Source organism: Pseudophryne corroboree, chromosome 6 (assembly GCF_028390025.1).
Source record: "Pseudophryne corroboree isolate aPseCor3 chromosome 6, aPseCor3.hap2, whole genome shotgun sequence".
Classification (NCBI taxonomy): domain Eukaryota; kingdom Metazoa; phylum Chordata; class Amphibia; order Anura; family Myobatrachidae; genus Pseudophryne; species Pseudophryne corroboree.
Genome location: NC_086449.1, coordinates 267,346,760 through 267,365,741, shown reverse-complemented (window position 1 = coordinate 267,365,741; position 18,982 = coordinate 267,346,760). Strand labels below are relative to the sequence as shown.

The window sequence follows — 18,982 nt, the reverse complement described above, 5'->3', positions numbered from 1 at the left end:
TGTAGGGCCGTTGTTTACATCTCGCTCCAGTCAATGAGACTATGGGGGTCATTTCCGATTTGATCGCTAGCTGCCGTTGTGCGCTGCGTAAGCGATCAGTGAAAAAACGGCTAATCTGTGTATGCACCGCAATGCGCACGCGCGCCGCACGGGTACGAAGTCCTTTGTGGTTTTGCACTGGTTCTAGCAACAATTCCAATCGCACAGCCGAACGCAAGGAGATTGACAGGAAGAGGGCGTTTATGGGTGTCAACTGACCGTTTTTTGGGAGTGGTTGGAAAAACGCAGGTGTGGCCGGGCGTTTGTTGGGCGGGTATCTGACGTCATTACCGTGTAACTCGTTGCAGCAATCATCGCACAGGATAAGTAACTGCAGGGCTTGTCTTGTTTTGCACAAAATATGTTTGCATGCACTCTGCTGCACAGGCATTCGCACTCCTACAAAGCGAAAATACACTCCCCCGTGGGCGGCGACTATGCGTTTGCACGGCTGCTAAAAACTGCTAGCGAGCGATCAACTTGGAATGACCCTCAATATTGTGCTTTTTATGAGTAGCACACCCAGGTGTAGGGAAAAATCTGTCCCTGTTCCATCTCTCCATTCTTACCACACTTTGCCTCAGAGGTGGTATCCCAGGGGACTTAATGTACATCTCCCAATCCTCCGTTTTAATGGCTATTATTGAGGCCTCAGGGTTGCCTTCATCCGAAGGCTTTAATACATTCACACTACAAATTTGTTCTTCGCCCTTTCCACCTTGCTTCTAAACTCTAGGGGAGGCCCGATAAGCAGAGTTTGAAGATGTTTTATGACATTCTGGGCAGTTGATCATTATACGTTCCTTAAACAACCCCCACTCTGTACAACAAATGTCTCTTAACAAAATAATATGTTTCACCTTCTGCCATCCTGGCAGCTTTCACTAAACCATTAACTTCAATAACAGTTTTAAATGCATTTTCTAGGGTAACATCATTATGTTAATCCCTGTCACATTCCTCTAGTGAAACAAGTCTTGGAATTGGGGACCAGTCCTCAGTACTATCTGGTGGGACCAAAGTTTCCACAACCGTGTCCCCGGCCCAGGCTTATTTGTCCCACCTTCTTGGTCAAGGCTTGGGATGAGTAGCAGTTGTTCACCTGTATCCAGAATCCATAAACAACAGTTCTGTCGACTCCCTTCTTGAATCCAGTGGAAGTTGGACCAATTCCTTTAAGGTTGGATGTTTTGCCAGTCCATCAGTTGCCAAAATGTCCAGCTGGATCCGATCAGTGATAACTTCCTGGAACAAGGGAAAATCTTGCCACAGAATAAGGAGGTACACTAACTTTGGGGCCACAGCAGCCATGCAGCAACTAGGAGAGGTGGAACCTAACCAAGCAACTGTACAATCCATAGGTACGTGACAGTCTGCTTGAGCACTCATTGCAGAAATGCCCGGGTTTCACCAACTTCAAAGCACATCTCTACACTAGCATGTCGTGTTCCTCGGGGGGGTTCTGCCTGAATCACCCACTTTTGCAGGTCTAGGTCTAAAGTCTGGGAGCAGTGGTCAATTACCAGCAGCTCCACCATCCGTTGGGGTGAGTTTCCCTCTGGTTTCAACCACTTCTCTTGTATTTTGATCAAAGCGGCCAACTGAGTTCTGACCAGAGTTTCTTTGGAGAAACATCACTCATGGAAGCACTGAGCTTGGCCTGGCCCGGTAACACTGACATGAGCAGGTATCTCCGCCTTCAAAGTCAAGTACACGAACACCTCCTTCTCATCAAGGGTCATATAAACCTGCTGGGCCTCACTGGACAAGTTTGGTGCCAGCTTCTCCACCCAGACTTCTGGTGGCCCTTTTACCCTCTTTGCCATTTTCTAGAAGGTGGCAAGGTAGGCTTATATGTTGTAGCTGACATTTTCTGGAACTTACGCTCCTTCTTAGGACCTGGCTGTTGTAACTGGCATTGCAGCAACAGCTAAATAAACTACATTTCTTGCTGCTGTTGCATCTGTATTAGCTGCTGCTGGAATTGCTGCTACTGCTGTCGACTTCACCACTGCTCACTCATGAGCGTTTCCAGTATTTCCTCCATACCGGTGTTTGGGGCATTACAATTACGTTTACCAGCATACTGTCCCTGCAAGAGGTTCCTCTTTGAACCACAGCTTTCTCAAAAGAGAACACATTCACCTGGGAAAAAAACATCTTTTTAACTTTAACCCTTTCTCTGCTGCACCAATTTCACAAACAATTTGCTTTTGCTTGCATTTTTTTTTTTGTTTTTAGCAACAACTCAATTCTCTCCAAGGATAGTGCAAACACAAGACTTGTGTTTCAGCAAACCCTGCCTCATAAAGCATTCAGGCAAACTTTCTGTTTCTACAGACCACTTGACATGTATTATAGCAGCACATGCCTTGCCGCTATAGAGCTTCGTGCTTTGCCTCTTTATCAAGGAAAAGCAGGAAGCAATAGTGACAAGATGTATTAGTATCTTGGATGCTAGAGTGAGGGAGTTAAAACTGCCCCCTCTGGTGATCCCTCCCACAGCCCACAGCGTATAAGCCTAAGGCTGATGTGCTGTCTCTCTTCTTCCTGCTGGCTCCACTGGGCATGTGCGAGATCTTTCAAGCATCACAAGATCTCCTGTGCAGCCCAGCAGCTGCAGCAGCCAATAACAGTGCTGTGAATGGGGCAATGACACTTGCAGCTGTCAAAATTGATAGCACTTTCCCCTATAACACCTGGTCATACATTTACCCCTCAGTACGGCTGATCAGCCACGCTGATTATCCTGGTAACAATAGCTGATCTTCCAGGGTGCATCCTCTGTATGTCTCCTGTCCATCATACTTCACATCAGTGTGGAGCATGTGGCTGGCGGCCCCACATTACTGGAAAATTAAACTGGCCTGGGGGGATAGATGGCATTATGCTCCCCCCCATTTCCCCGGCCCAGACTGCAATGTCCCTGTTTTGCCACATTAATTCTATATATTGATGATAGCTATGGCTGCCAAAACTTTTGGCGGGCCTTGGTGCTTGGCTGCTGGAGGGGATATGGTTATGACTCCCTCATTGTCTAAATTAATGTGGTGTGCAGCAGCGTGCGCATTGGGGGTCTTGATCACAATATCACAGTTTAAGGCAAAATCCCCCCCCACCACCACCACCACCACCACCCACCCTGCACTCCTGAGCCTCTACAAACTCCCTGGCCATAGGTGTATCTAGAGTGTACTGTGCATACGGGCCCACACTGTACATCCTGCACCCATTCAAAATGCTTACCACACCATCTGCGCCACAGGCATCACTGGGAGCATAGCGCAGTAGACTCATGCACGGCGGCTGCACATGCCCCCTTACACTGCCCATGGCACAGATAATCTGTACCTGCTCATACCCCCTCTGTGCCTGTGATGATAATATACACAGTGTTCCATGCCTTAGAAGTTATGTTTGCATTTTCTGTTTTTTCCTAGTTTTCTTTTACTCACAATTTATTTCCTTGCGTCTGTTGGTTCTGTGCATGCTACTTGGCAGACTTTTGGATTCATATTATTGTAAAACACAGTTTACTTTGCACAACACCAGCCAGAAGAATTTGCTGAAATACCTAAACTTTATATAGGGTAGATACTGTAATTGGTACTGTATACAAAGAATAGAATACTTTAAATGACTTTAAAGTGTTATTGATGTGATTATCTAGTGTAATGTTTACCTTGACTTTTAGTATGCTAGATTATCAAGCGACAGTAAGATTGGAGACATACTTCACCTCATGGTCAAGGAATGGCGGATGCGGCTCCCAAAGTTGGTTATCTCTGTACATGGTGGGACGCAGAAATTTGACCTAAACCCCCGTATTAAAGAAGCACTGTCAAGGGGATTCGTTAAAGCTGCAGTAACAACAGGAGCCTGGATATTGACAGGAGCAGTCAATAATGGTAACTGACAAGACATGTCTAATGCATTTACTTATTTAGCAGCAGCATATTCTGCAACACTTTACAAATAGGAACAAATACAGTAGTAAGTCTTGGTGATAATTGACAAAGCGGTAAGAGGCACTTTGGTTGCAAGTTTATAATCTATAGGAAAATAGGAGTTTAACACATGAGGTTAAGTGCAACATATTACACAGGTCTCACTAGGGGGCGTAAACTGCACCTGGGTGTCACACTCCGCGGGGGTGACACCAAAATGGCAACTCCTCCTCAGTGACCATGAGCCAGGTGCTGCACTGTGACATTATCGTGCAGCTCCCAGCTCCTGTCACTGAAAAGGAGCGTGAGTCTCTGGAGTTAGCCCAGCATCTCCGGGAATACTGGCCATTCCCCCAGAGTAAAGTAAACGGGGAGTATGCAAGGCCATGCCTCTCTTGTGAGGCCACACACTTTTTGGCGTCAGTGCCTTCGTTCCAAGTGGGTGTGGGGGGGGGGAGTTATTTGGCGCACTAGGTGTCACTGAGTCCAGTGACATCACTGCATATTACATATTGGTGCAGTCACATTGCTGTGGGAAAGTGCTGAATGCGGTTGTGATTTGATCTCTCAGCAATAATGGTTTAGCAATCAGTGGCTTGTTTGAGAAATGAAAAATAAATGTCATGTAAAGGTTATCAGTTAGAATAGCTTAGGGTGATTAGGATGGTAATACGGTAATTTAATAAGCTTGCCTAAATAGGTGACTTTTCGGAGAGATGTATGAAGGTTTGGAGGCTAGAGGAAAGTCTTGTTGCACAAGAGATGAAATTCCACACAGTGGGTGCAGCCTGAAAACAGTTATGGGAGCTGACATAGACAGAGGCGGAACTCTGGGAGGCAGCGGAGTCTGCTGCCGCCGGGCTCCTGACCTGAAGGGGGCACCTCGTCTCCACTTCCGTGCCGGCCGTAATGAGTCAAACTGACTCAGTCCTGTAAGCCCGCCAGCCGCGGGCTGTAACGAGGTCCCTCCAGCGCTCAGCCCCGGGAAATCACGGCACATGTGCGCGGCTGCAGTGACTGTGGGAGTTAAGAGAGAAGCTGCTGCTGCCACCGTTGCTGCGGGTGAGTGTGCGGGGAGGGGAAGGTTGTTGGACACGCGTGCAAGGCAGTGTTATAGCTGCAAAAGTCGGTACCACATGTTGAATGGGCACCTGGAGCTGAGGCTCTCCCCTGTGCCGAGTGTATCTGCTCAGCCCATGACTGCTACTAATCTGGGACTGCTTCTGCTGCCGACGATTAGGAACGAGGTGGCTTTGTTCTGGACACTAATCCTCATACAGACAATGCCTATAAAAAAGGTATGTTTGCAGATATATAGGTGTGTGTGTGTGTGTGTGTGTGTGTATATATATATATAAATACACACACACACACACACACACACACACACACACACACACACACACTCACTAGTCACAAATGACCGCCACTCTGCCTCATCTCCCCCTCCACTCTGCCTCCCCCACCCACTGTTCTGATCTCCATTGCTCTATCTGCCCTCCCCCCCCCCACCCCTTTGCGAAGACCTTCTGTCCTATATAGTCGACAAGAAAAATATTGGTGCCCCCCAAACCCCTATATATTTATAGTGGTTCGGGGTGGGGCACCAATATTTCTCTTGCCTCCGGGCGCCTGAGACGAACTTACGCCATTGGACATAGATTTTGTACAGAGTGGCTTTGAATTGGCAGATACTTTGAAATGTGAGGAACTGAATGTTGGTGGCCTTGTATGTTAGGACAGGAGAAGCAGCTTTGCTCTGCTGTTGTTGCTGTTGTGCTCGCAGCTTCCAGACTCTCCGGAGTACTGGGAGCTGCTATTGCTCCTGCCGCTGCCGGGCATGGAGCAGGGAATACAGTAGGGATCCTGCTGCCAAGGACTGGTACTAGTTCTGCACACAAGACAGCACTCTGAAGTATCCCAAATGAGAGTTTTAGAACGAGGTCTACTCATCACACTTCAGTGTCTCAGGCTGCAGGAACTTGGTAGCTGCAGACTGATGCCATCCCTCCCAGCACTCCCTTCTTTCCTTCTTCGCTGTGTAATATTTCACTGAGTCAGTTTTCTCTTCTGATACTCTGCATACGTGTGTGTGTGTATATATATATATATATATATATATATATGTGTGTGTATAAATATATATTCAGGAAGGTTGAGGAGGACACAGGGGTGTGGTGTGGGCGGTGAAGGTAGCGGCGGGTTCCTATGGCAGCGGAATCACGGTGGTGAGTACTGATTGTGGATTGGGAATTAACTCAACAGGTGTACACAGTTAGGTTTGACTATTAGCACATAAAAGAAGCACTGGTAGGCTGCAGATGGTTGATACTCCCCTGATGACGGCATGGTCCGAAACGGCTGTTGGGAGCTGTAGCTGTTTTGGTCTGAGGACCCCAGAGGAATCGTGAGATGCTAACAATTTTATTGCTGGATTGCCAACTATGCTTGAACTATGCTTGTATTGCACATTGTCTTTTAAAGCATTAAAATAACTTATCAGTTAAAGGAGTGCTGGTCTGGTCTGCTACATAAGCCCCTGCTGGAGCCTCATGGTGTGGACGATTGGATATGCTACTATTTGACCTGGCACCCGATATTTTGTGACTTGGTGAAGTGCGGTTTTCATCATCTATTTATTGATTTCCGCAATTGGACTCAAAACTGCACCACGGTTTTATAGTGTTTGTCATTTATTGTCTGTTTTTTAGACTGAGTGTTAACAGTCTTTTAAGTGTGTGACCTTTTTGATCATGGAATTTAGTGCTGGTGACATCTCGGGTACGAAGAGATTTTCAGATAAGGATGTGTCAAAAATTCTATTCACTAATACAGATCAATTAGCATTTGATCAGGATAGCCCATTGGAAATATATGATGATTTGTTACGTTTACGTAAGAGGATGGTTGAGTTGGAGTTACATGGGCTTACTCTATCTCAGTACCATAAAGACAACTTAATTCCCAGAGGGTTCAGGATTAGAAATCAGCCAACTCTTGGACGTAACTGTAAGGAGTTTTGTCTTATCCTAAATCAATGTAGTTTTGATCTAATGCTTTTAGTAATACAACAGGTTAATAGTGATATGAAAAATGTGGAAAAGGAATTGCGGGCTTGTGAGGCATCAGGGTTGGATAGTTTTCAAACTGACACTAATACTGATTGGTTAGCAAAATTAGAGGAGAGTGTGACAGGATTTAGAGCTGAGTTATTAGCCTTCAAAAAAACAAAATATAAGAAGGTAAAAGAGGACTATAGGGACCTTAGAGTGTACCCATGGTTATTGTCACAACCCAATAGACGACAATGGAATACAGGACAGGCTTTCCGTAGGAGACCAACTAGACCGTTTACGGATATTGATTCCAACACATCTCAAAGTGATTCGGATCAATCTAGTAAACAAAAGAAACAGACTTTTTTAGGAGGGAAACTGTACACCCGCAGCAAAAGGGGCGGGGACAAGGATGTAGAAAACGCACACGGAAAGGGGGTGTCAAACATAAAAAATACAGGGGAAAAGAATGCCAAAGGGAGCCGCAGATAGCGGTATTTAACCTGTCATCTTATGAACTGACAGATTCAGAAATACAGGTTTTGTTTTGTCCAAGGGTTTAACTTTTGTACAAACGTATAGACAGAAACCATTTGATTTTGAAATAGAATTATACAAATCTCACAGGCAATTGAGACTTAAGGATTTTTTTAGTAAGAAATCCCCCAATGAACAAAAGTATACACCATTTAAGGCTCCCAGTGTGTTTGACCCACCCTCTTCGAATGCCTCTATTGAGGCGTTCATGCGTTTGGTTAAAAGAGATACATTACCATTGTTACAGAGAGCTAGGATTAAACATTCTAATCTCAGCAAGGAAGAACATTTATCCATTAAATCCCTACGCAATAATGCCGCCATTGTCATCCGCCCTGCAGATAAGGGCGGGGGTATAGTTGTCTTAAACAGGGGGGATTATGTTGCTGAAGTCACTAGGCAGCTGAAGGATACCAGCTGCTATAAAAAGCTCACTTTTGACCCGACTGATAAGTTTAAAAGGGAGATTGATTTGGTAATTTGCTTGGGGCATACTAATGGCTGGATTGATGAACAAACTGCAAGGTTCCTGACCCAAGACTACCCGAGGATCCCCCTCTTGTACATCTTACCTAAGATACACAAGAGTTTGGTGGATCCTCCGGGTAGGCCCATCATATCGTCTAATGGGTCTCTGGGACAGCCTTTATCCCAATTTGTCGATTACCACCTGCAGCCGGTGGTTCAAGACACCCCCTTCTATATTAGGGACATGTCTGATTTTATTAACAAGCTTGAGGCATGTGGTCCACCTCCTATAGGGTGTATGCTGGTGACACTAGATGTCACCTGTTTATACACCAATATTGCACACAATGAAGGTGTAGAAGCTGTGAGAAGTGCCGTCACCGCCAGTCCACAATATGGAGGTCCACCAATTGATTTTTTGTTACTGCTGATAGAGATCATTTTGCATAAAAATTCTTTTTTATTTGATAATTCATTTTATTTGCAGCTAAACGGGACAGCTATGGGGTCTAACATGGCCCCTTCATATGCAAATTCATTTATGTATGATTTTGAGCGGTTTAACATTATACAGGATCCAGAATTTTCTAAATTTGTATTTTTTTATGTAAGGTTCATAGATGACCTGTTCCTGTTGTGGACTGGTGGTGAAACGGCTCTATTGGATTTTGTTGATCATCTTAACGGCAGACCTGGTTCCATCAAATTTACCTGTAAATATAGTTTTACGGAAATTGAGTACCTAGATGTTCTAGTGGGAATTAGAGACGGTTGCTTCTCTACGAATATTTTTAAAACATTGGCACATTGTTCAGACGGACCCTGTATTAAGCAGATATTGTAGTAATACCCCACTATTCAGCTACAAAAGAAGTGGGAATCTGAAAGAAAGGGTCTCATATTCTGATATTAGTCCACGGGTTGGTCTTAGTTCCGGTTGGTTAAGTCCACAAAAAGGAGCTTACAAATGTGGTAGCTGTGCGAACTGCAGCTTCATGCGGTCAGGAAAAAGCTTTGTGCATCCAAGTCTGGGGGACGAGTACCAACTCCGACATAGGATGACATGCGAGACCAGATATGTGACGTACGTCATCATTTGCCCATGTAACAAGCTGTATGTGGGTAAGACCATCCGGATGGTCAAAGAAAGAATCTCGATGCACCGGTCGTCCATAAAAAAAGCATATCAACAAATAGAGCCAAGCACTCCGCCAGTGGCGAGACATTTTGTTGCCAGTGGACATTTGATTAAGGACTTTAGATTCATGCCACTCGATCACGTGCCACCGCTGAGAAGAGGTGGGGATAGGGGTAACTTGTTGTTGAGACAAGAATGTAGATGGATCTACCAGATGAACACATTAACCCCGGATGGACTAAATGAGGAGCTGTCATTTTCACCGTTTTTGTGATAACAATGATTGTTTATACTGGTGGAACAGGTTTGCCGTTATATAAATTAGTACGGTCTACCTATATGCTATTTTGGGCCTGTGGTGACGTACTCCACAGCCTAAATTTCATGATCAAATTTTTATTTTGTATTGTATGTAAATATTTTGTATATATATATATATTGTCTGGATTAGATAGATATTGGATGCTGTGGTTGATGGCCATATCCCTTTGGAGACTATGGTTGGATGGGACTGTTGTTTATTATAAAACTATGTTATGGATATAGTATGGTTAGAGTATTGTAATTGTTGATAAAAATTGTCCCATGATCAAGACCAGTGATGTGTGCCATTAACCACAGCATCTTATTTAAATGTATTTATGTTTAGATATGTATGTGTCCCATGCACTGTCAGTGCAGCAACTGTGGGGACGTTGTGCTGTGGTTGCCAGGTAACGCCCTGACACTGGAACGCACGCCCTGTCGATGACTCACTCAGGAACCTGGCTGTGGACGCACTTCCTGGTCCGATCGGGTTGCTGGGCAACGCGTGTGTGCGCGTCATCTGGCGGACACTAGTCGCGATGAAGCGTGACGCAGTTGTGTTGCTAGGCAACGCATGCGCGTGCGGTTTGTCGCGGCTGTGTCATGCGATGGCGCGCCGCACAGCGGTGCAGACGCCGCCACGATTAAGTAATCAGGAAGTGAGGAATCAGGAAGGTTGAGGAGGACACAGGGGTGTGGTGTGGGTGGTGAAGGTAGCGGCGGGTTCCTATGGCAGCGGAATCACGGTGGTGAGTACTGATTGTGGATTGGGAATTAACTCAACAGGTGTACACAGTTAGGTTTGACTATTAGCACATAAAAGAAGCACTGGTAGGCTGCAGATGGTTGATACTCCCCTGATGACGGCATGGTCCGAAACGGCTGTTGGGAGCTGTAGCTGGTTTGGTCTGAGGACCCCAGAGGAATCGTGAGATGCTAACAATTTTATTGCTGGATTGCCAACTATGCTTGAACTATGCTTGTATTGCACATTGTCTTTTAAAGCATTAAAATAACTTATCAGTTAAAGGAGTGCTGGTCTGGTCTGCTACATAAGCCCCTGCTGGAGCCTCATGGTGTGGACGATTGTGTATATATATATATATATATATATACTGCTCAAAAAAATAAAGGGAACACTAAAATAACACATCCTAGATCTGAATAAATTAAATATTCTTATTAAATACTTTGTTCTTTACATAGTTGAATGTGCTGACAACAAAATCACACAAAAATTATCAATAGAAATCAAATTTATTAACCCATGGAGGTCTGGATTTGGAGTCACACTCAACATTAAAGTGGAAAAACACACTACAGGCTGATCCAACTTTGATGTAATGTCCTTAAAACAAGTCAAAATGAGGCTCAGTAGTGTGTTTTGCCTCCACGTGCCTGTATGACCTCCCTACAATGCCTGGGTATGCTCCTGATGAGGTGGCAGATGGCCTGCTAAGGGATCTCCTCCCAGACCTGGACTAAAGCATCCGCCAACTCCTGGACAGTCTGTGGTGCAACAAGGGTTGGTGGATGGAGCGAGACATGATGTCCCAGATGTGCTCAATTGGATTCAGGTCTGGGGAACGGGCGGGCCAGTCCATAGCATCAATGCCTTCGTCTTGCAGGAACTGCTGACACACTCCAGCCACATGAGGTCTAGCATTGTCTTGCATTAGGAGGAACCCAGGGCCAACCGCACCAGCATATGGTCTCACAAGGGGTCTGAGGATCTCATCTCGGTACCTAATGGCAGTCAGGCTACCTCTGGCGAGCACATGGAGGGCTGTGTGGCCCCCCAAAGAAATGCCACCACACACCATTACAGACCCACTGCCAAACCGGTCATGCTGGAGGATGTTGCAGGCAGCAGAACGTTCTCCTTGGCGTCTCCAGACTCTGTCACGTCTGTCACATGTGCTCAGTGAGAACCTTTTTTCATCTGCGAAGAGCACAGGGCGCCAGTGGCGAATTTGCCAATCTTGGTGTTTTCTGGCAAATGCCAAACGTCCTGCACGGTGTTGGGCTGTAAGCACAACCCCCACCTGTGGACGTTGGGCCCTCATACCACCCTCATGGAGTCTGTTTCTGATAGAGATGAGCGGGTTCGGTTCCTCGGGATCTGAACCCCCCCGAACTTCACCCATTTTACACGGTTCCGAGGCAGCCTCGGATCTTCCCGCCTTGCTCGGTTAACCAGAACGCGCCCGAACGTCATCATCCCGCTGTCGGATTCTCGCGAGATTCGTATTCTATATAAGGAGCCGGGGGTCGCCGCCATTTTCACTCGTGCTTTGGAGATTGAACGGAGAGGACGTGGCAGCGTTCTCTCCCTGAAAAGCTCCGTAATCTGTGCTCAGTGTGCTGAAAATATCTGTGCTCAGTGTGCTGCAAATAATCTGTGCTCAGTGGGCTGAAAATATCTACTTTCTCTGCCTGAAAACGCTCCATATCTGTGCTCAGTGTGCTGCAAATATCTGATCAGTGTGCTGCATTGTGGGGACTGGGGACCACCAGTATATAATATATACTTTTCTATAGCTTCTATACTGCTTGTCAGGACACACATGGGTCACAGTTACACAGCTCTGTACTGATATACAGTAATATTATATATACTTTTCTATAGCTTCTATACTGCTTGTCAGGACACACGGGTCACAGTTACACCGCTCTGTACTGATATACAGTAATATTATATATACTTTTCTATAGCTTCTATACTGCTTGTCAGGACACATGGGTCACAGTTACACCGCTCTGTACTGATATACAGTAATATTATATATACTTTTCTATAGCTTCTATACTGCTTGTCAGGACACACATGGGTCACAGTTACACAGCTCTGTACTGATATATACAATAATATATATACTTTTCTATAGTTTCTATACTGCTTGTCAGGACACATGTGTCACAGTTACACCGCTCTGTACTGATATACAGTAATATTATATATACTTTTCTATAGCTTCTATACTGCTTGTCAGGACACACATGTGTCACAGTTACACCGCTCTGTACTACTACTGATATACAGTAATATATATACTTTTCTATAGCTTCTATACTACTTGTCAGGACACATGTGTCACAGTTACACTGCTCTGTACTGATATACAGTAATATATATACTTTTATATAGCTTCTATACTGCTTGTCAGGACACACATGTCACAGTTACACCGCTCTGTACTGATATACAGTAAAATATATACTTTTCTATAGCCTCTATACTGCTTGTCAGGACACATGTGTCACAGTTACACCGCTCTGTACTACTACTGATATACAGTAAAATATATACTTTTCTATAGCCTCTATACTGCTTGTCAGGACACATGTGTCACAGTTACACTGCTCTGTACTGATATATACAATAATATATATACTTGCATAGGCGTGCGCAGCTTATTTTATTAGGGGGTGCACCGCCGGAGGGGCGTGTCTAACACTATTTTACATTATCTCAGTAATATCACATGGCTTAATTTAATTTCTCCATAGTTCCTACAAATAACATAGATATAATACACCCCAGAGAAATAAAATGAAACATAATGGTGTGACCACCGGCTGGTACTGACTGTCCGCTACGGCATAACCCTGAGGCCTAGCTGCCGCTGCACCCTATTGCTGCTTCCACTTCCCCAACCTATCCCTGACCCAGTGACGGAACTAGAGAGTGGTGGGCCTAGGTGCATATGCACCCCCACCCCTTGCACCCCCAAGCACCTACAACCTAAATTTGAGTGGGACATTCTGAAAAGTATGGGAGATGTAGGGGGCTGAACATTTGAGTTTTTTAATAAAACACAAATACAGTTTAAAACTAACACGTGCCATCAGAACCACATTTGCCTCTTTCTATGCCATCACACTCCTCCTCTGCAGGACACCAGCATTTGTCATACATGTCCCCATGCTCACAAGCTACTTACAGCAGTGTCCCTTACTCACATTACCCCACAGTATGAGCCGAAATTCACATTATGCCACACAGTATGAGCCAAAATTCACATTACGCCACATAGTATGAGCCAAAATTCACATTACGCCACACAGTATGATCCAAATTCACATTATGCCACATGGTATGAGCCAAAAATAACATTATGCCACGCGGTATGAGCCAAAATTCATATTATGCCACACGGTATAAGCCAAATTCACATTATGCCACACGGTATGAGCCAAAATTAACATTATGCCACGCGGTATGAGCCAAAATTCACATTATGCCACACGGTATGAGTCGAAATTCATTTTATGACACACGGTATGAGCCATATTAACATTATGCCCAGAGCCGGCCCTAATCAATTTGATGCCCAAGGCAGATTTTGGCTGGTGCCCCTAGCACCGCCATTACAGATGTAGCCAGCCTCATCTTTGCCACGGTGTGTACCCACGGGCATATGCATCACGGCAAGCTGCACTGAACGCTCTGTTGTGAATAGTTTTAGCCAACTATCGCTCCACAGAAGTCTATGGCATGCGCGTGAACATGCACATGTGCATCATAGACTAAGGCACACTAGTCACGCCATCCATGCCGCAATGATGGATGAGCGTGGCAACATCTGTAGCTCCGCCTCTGACCCAGCACAGCACCTATAATCCAGCATGACCATGAAGCCTTACCCCGCTGGAATAGACCGTGGTAGAAGTAAATGACTGCAGGTCAGGTGGCACCTCGACCACTGAGAGAGAAAGGGGGAGATAGAGAGATCCCCCCCAGAAGAGAGGGGGGAGGGAAAAGGAGAGAGGGATACGGAGGAGAGAGACAGAGGGGCTCATTTATCAAAAAATATTTGCGGCTATGTCCCCTGAAAACACCCGTTTTCAGAAATTAGCCGCAAATATTAAGTTTCCCTGGTATGTATAAAGAAGGGATTGCAGCAGGTATCGGAGATACCTGCTGCGATCCCTCCATTTCTGCCCGCAACCCCATCCCCCATAGGTTTCTATGGGGGATGCAATGCTGCACAATGTATCAATGTTCCCCGCAGCTACTGCAATATTTGACTGCGATACCCCATTGTATCCTATGGGGTAAAGATCGGGGAAAGTAGAGCCGGCTGGGTTCCCTCAGAACCTTCCGCCAGAAATGCCTCAGTGCATCGTGGTCACCTGAAGGGATTGCATATTGCAATGCGATCCTTTGCGGTAAGATCCTGCCGAGCTCACTATGTAATCCATGATAAATGGGCCCCATAGAGAGAGTGAGGGAGAGAAAGGTAGGAGAGAGATATATGGGGGGGGGGGGGGGGGGGAGTGGGGGAGGGGGAGAGAGAGAGGGGGAGAAGGAGGAAAAGATAGGGAGAGAGGGGGAATGAGAGAGGGGGAGGGAAAGATAGAGAGACAGAGAGAGAGATTTCATGAGAATGGAAATATAGTAAAAATACACAGACACCACACTGTCTCTGTGTCAGTTTCCTCATGAGTGGGGAGGGTGTCTGCAGCTGCTTTGTGCTTCTTCTGTCATGCTGCGGTTCTGTGATGCTGTGGCTCCTCCTGGATCATGTACACTATAGCAGAGATCTAACGGGGTGGGGTCCAGGGGGTAAGTACCCCGGGACCCTCTTTCTAAGGGGGCTCCCCATCCGGAGCTGCTGTCTACATTTGATTCTACTTGTCTCCAGGATCCACCAGCAGCAGCAGCAGCACTCCCAGCAGCAGCGGGAGTGCTGCTGCCCGCAGCGGAGCCTTAAGACAAGCAGAGTCATCCCCGCCTGCAATGGAATATGTGCCCGCATACTCACCACTCCGTCTGCAGCGCCAGTGTGAGTAGCGGCGCTGCGCAACTGACACTCGGGGATGAGACATCATGACGTGATGTCTCATCCCCTATGAATTCAATGAGGAGCGGGACATTGGGAGGCGGCAGGACAGACTATGAAGGTGCCTGTCAGCCCTGCGGTGATCAGTGGCGGGTATGTAACTGAGGAGAGTGGGGTGGGGGCGGCTGGGGGGAGAGAATCATTAAATATATTTTATAAGGTGTTAAATAGATTATTAAACATGTGATGGGGGCTCTAATATAATAATGATACAAGTTCACCCCTATTTAATGTTTCCCCACTTCATATATATTGAATGATTCCCTTAAATATTTCATGAGCCCCCACCACGTTTAATAATGTATTTAGCGCCTTATAAAGTATATATATATATATATATATATAACACCTGCCACTGGGGGACGAGGCACAGCCAGGGGATGTGGTACCAACAAGAGGGAAAGGGGCAACCCTGTTTTGAGTGCCTCGGGCCCCCTGGGGGCTTAATCCGGCCCTGGGGGTGTTCAGAACCTCGGGGCGCCTCAGAACCTTGGGGCCTGGCACAGGTGTACTCTTTGCCCCATGTTGCTGGGTCTACTGACACAGACACACACACAGTCAAGTACACTGACACACACTGACACAAACCTTACCTTCTCCTTCTTAGCTGGGCTCCATGGGATGGCTGCTGTCAGAGATCCACCTGCACCAGCAAGAGAAAGCGGGCTGCACATACAGTAGATTGCCGGGCTCAGGGAAAGTTGGGGGTGTGGTCTAATAGCGGACCTCCGTGGCCACGCCCACTTTAAAAAAAACTCCAAATCAGTATAGAAAGTCGCTGCTGCCCCAGTTAAACTGAGCAATGGCTCAGCATACTGTATTTCGGCTTGCCCTGGCTGTGGTTGCCGCAGCGGAGGGGGGAGTACCACAGCCAGGAATTAGCAGTGATCACTCCATTGTGCTGCAGCAGGCTTGGCGTGTGGGGGGTGCCGCACATTAGGGGGTGCCTGTGCGCACCAGGCACCCCCCGTGCGCACGCCTATGTATACTTTTCTATAGCTTCTATACTGCTTGTCAGGACACACATGTGTCACAGTTACACCGCTCTGTACTGATATACAGTAATATTATATATACTTTTCTATAGCTTCTATACTGCTTGTCAGGACACATGGGTCACAGTTACACCACTCTGTACTGATATACAGTAATATTATATATAAATATTATATATATATATATATATATATACAGTAATATATATACTTTTCTATACACAGTATACAGTAATATTATATATATATTTATATAGTATAGTAATATATAGTATATAGTAATATTATATATATATATATATATATATATACAGTAATATATATACTTTTCTATACACATATACAGTAATATTATATATACTTTTCTATAGCTTCTATACTGCTTGTCAGGACACATGGGTCACAGTTACACCGCTCTGTACTGATATACAGTAATATTATATATACTTTTCTATAGCTTCTATACTGCTTGTCAGGACACATGGGTCACAGTTACACCACTCTGTACTGATATACATTAATATTATATATACTTTTCTATAGCTTCTATACTGCTTGTCAGGACACACATGTGTCACAGTTACACCGCTCTGTACTACTACTGATATACAGTAATATATATACTTTTCTATAGCTTCTATACTGCTTGTCAGGACACATGTGTCACAGTTACACCGCTCTGTACTGATATACAGTAATATTATATATACTTTTCTATAGCTTCTATACTGCTTGTCAGGACACACGGGTCACAGTTACACCGCTCTGTACTGATATACAGTAATATTATATATACTTTTCTGTAGCTTCTATACTGCTTGTCAGGACACATGGGTCACAGTTACACCGCTCTGTACTGATATACAGTAATATTATATATACTTTCCTATAGCTTCTATACTGCTTGTCAGGACACATGGGTCACAGTTACACCGCTCTGTACTGATATACAGTAATATTATATATACTTTTCTAAAGCTTCTATACTGCTTGTCAGGACACATGTGTCACAGTTACACTGCTCTGTACTGATATACAGTAATATTATATATACTTTTCTATAGCTTCTATACTGCTTGTCAGGACACATGGGTCACAGTTACACCGCTCTGTACTGATATACAGTAATATTATATATACTTTTCTATAGCTTCTATACTGCTTGTCAGGACACATGGGTCACAGTTACACCGCTCTGTACTGATATACAGTAATATTATATATACTTTTCTATAACTTCTATACTGCTTGTCAGGACAGATGGGTCACAGTTACACCGCTCTGTCTGTACTGATATATACAATAATATATATACTTTTCTTATTTTCTATAGCTTCTATACTGCTTGTCAGGACACATGTGTCACAGTTACACTGCTCTGTCTGTACTGATATATACAATAATATATATACTTTTCTATAGCTTTTAGTATTACAGTACAGCATTTTGGTGACTGACAGTATATAGTTGTACAGTAGGCCATTGCTGTATCTTGCAGCTCTGTGTCACTGCAAGTATCCATCCATTCCATTTTCTTCCAGTGATTTGGACCAATAATACCATTGATTAGAACAAATAATTCAGTGATTTTGTCATTTTCTTCCAGTGATTTGGACCAGTAATACCATTGATTAGAACAAATAATTCCTGTGATATTGAGGTGTTTGTGTCGCTTAGCTTAGCCGTCCAGCGACCACATTGTACCTCTTTTTCTCTTTTCTTTGCATCATGTGCTGTTTGGAGCCAATTTTTTTAAGTGCCATCCTGTCTGACACTGCAGTGCCACTCCTAGATGGGCCAGGTGTTTGTGCCGCCCACTTGGGTCGCTTTGCTTAGTCATCCAGCGACCTCGGTGCAAATTTTAGGACTAAAAATAGTATTGTGAGGTGTGAGGTGTTCAGAATATACTGGAAATGAGTGTAAATTGTGGTTATTGAGGTTAATAATACTATAGGATCAAAATTACCCCCAAATTCTATGATTTAAGCTGTTTTTGAGGGTTCTTTGAAAAAAAACACCCAAATCCAAAACACACCCGAATCCGCCAAAACATTTTCAGGGAGGTTTTGCCAAAACGCGTCCGAATCCAAAACACGGCCGCGGAACCGAATTCAAAACCAAAACACAAAACCTGAAAAATGTCCGGTGCACATCTCTAGTTTCTGATCGTTTGAGTAGACACATACACATTTGTGGCTTGCTGGAGGTCATTTTGCAGGGCTCTGGCAGTGCTCCTCCTGTTCCTCCTTGCACAAAGGAGGAGGTAGCGGTTCTGCTGCTGGGTTGTTGCCCTCCTACAGCCTCCTCCACGTCTCCTGATGTACTGGCCTGTCTCCTAGTAGTGCCTCCATGCTCTGGACACTACGCTGACAGACACAACAAACCTTCTTGCAACAGCTCGCATTGATGTGCCATCCTGGATGAGCTGCACTACCTGAGCCACTTGTGTGGGTTGTAGGGAGGTCATACAGGCACGTGGAGGCTACACACACTACTGAGCCTCATTTTGACTTGTTTTAAGGACATTACATCAAAGCCTGTAGTGTGTTTTTCCACTTTAATTTTGAGTGTTACACCAAATCCAGACCTCCATGGGTTAATAAATTTGATTTCCATTGATAATTTTTGTGTGATTTTGTTGTCAGCACAT

At 44.9% G+C, this 18,982-nt stretch overlaps 1 protein-coding gene across 2 annotated transcripts in view; it reads left to right on the top strand.

The window, feature by feature from the left end:
• Positions 1-3,737: 3,737 nt before the first annotated feature.
• The window catches only part of LOC134932005 (transient receptor potential cation channel subfamily M member 7-like), a 359,306-nt gene continuing 344,061 nt past the window's right edge, over positions 3,738-18,982 (top strand). For both annotated transcript variants that reach the window (XM_063925995.1, XM_063925996.1), the window contains exon 1: positions 3,738-3,947. In XM_063925995.1, coding sequence (XP_063782065.1) covers positions 3,782-3,947 — 166 coding nt within the window. In that variant the 5' untranslated portion in view covers positions 3,738-3,781. The remainder of the gene's footprint in view (positions 3,948-18,982) is intronic.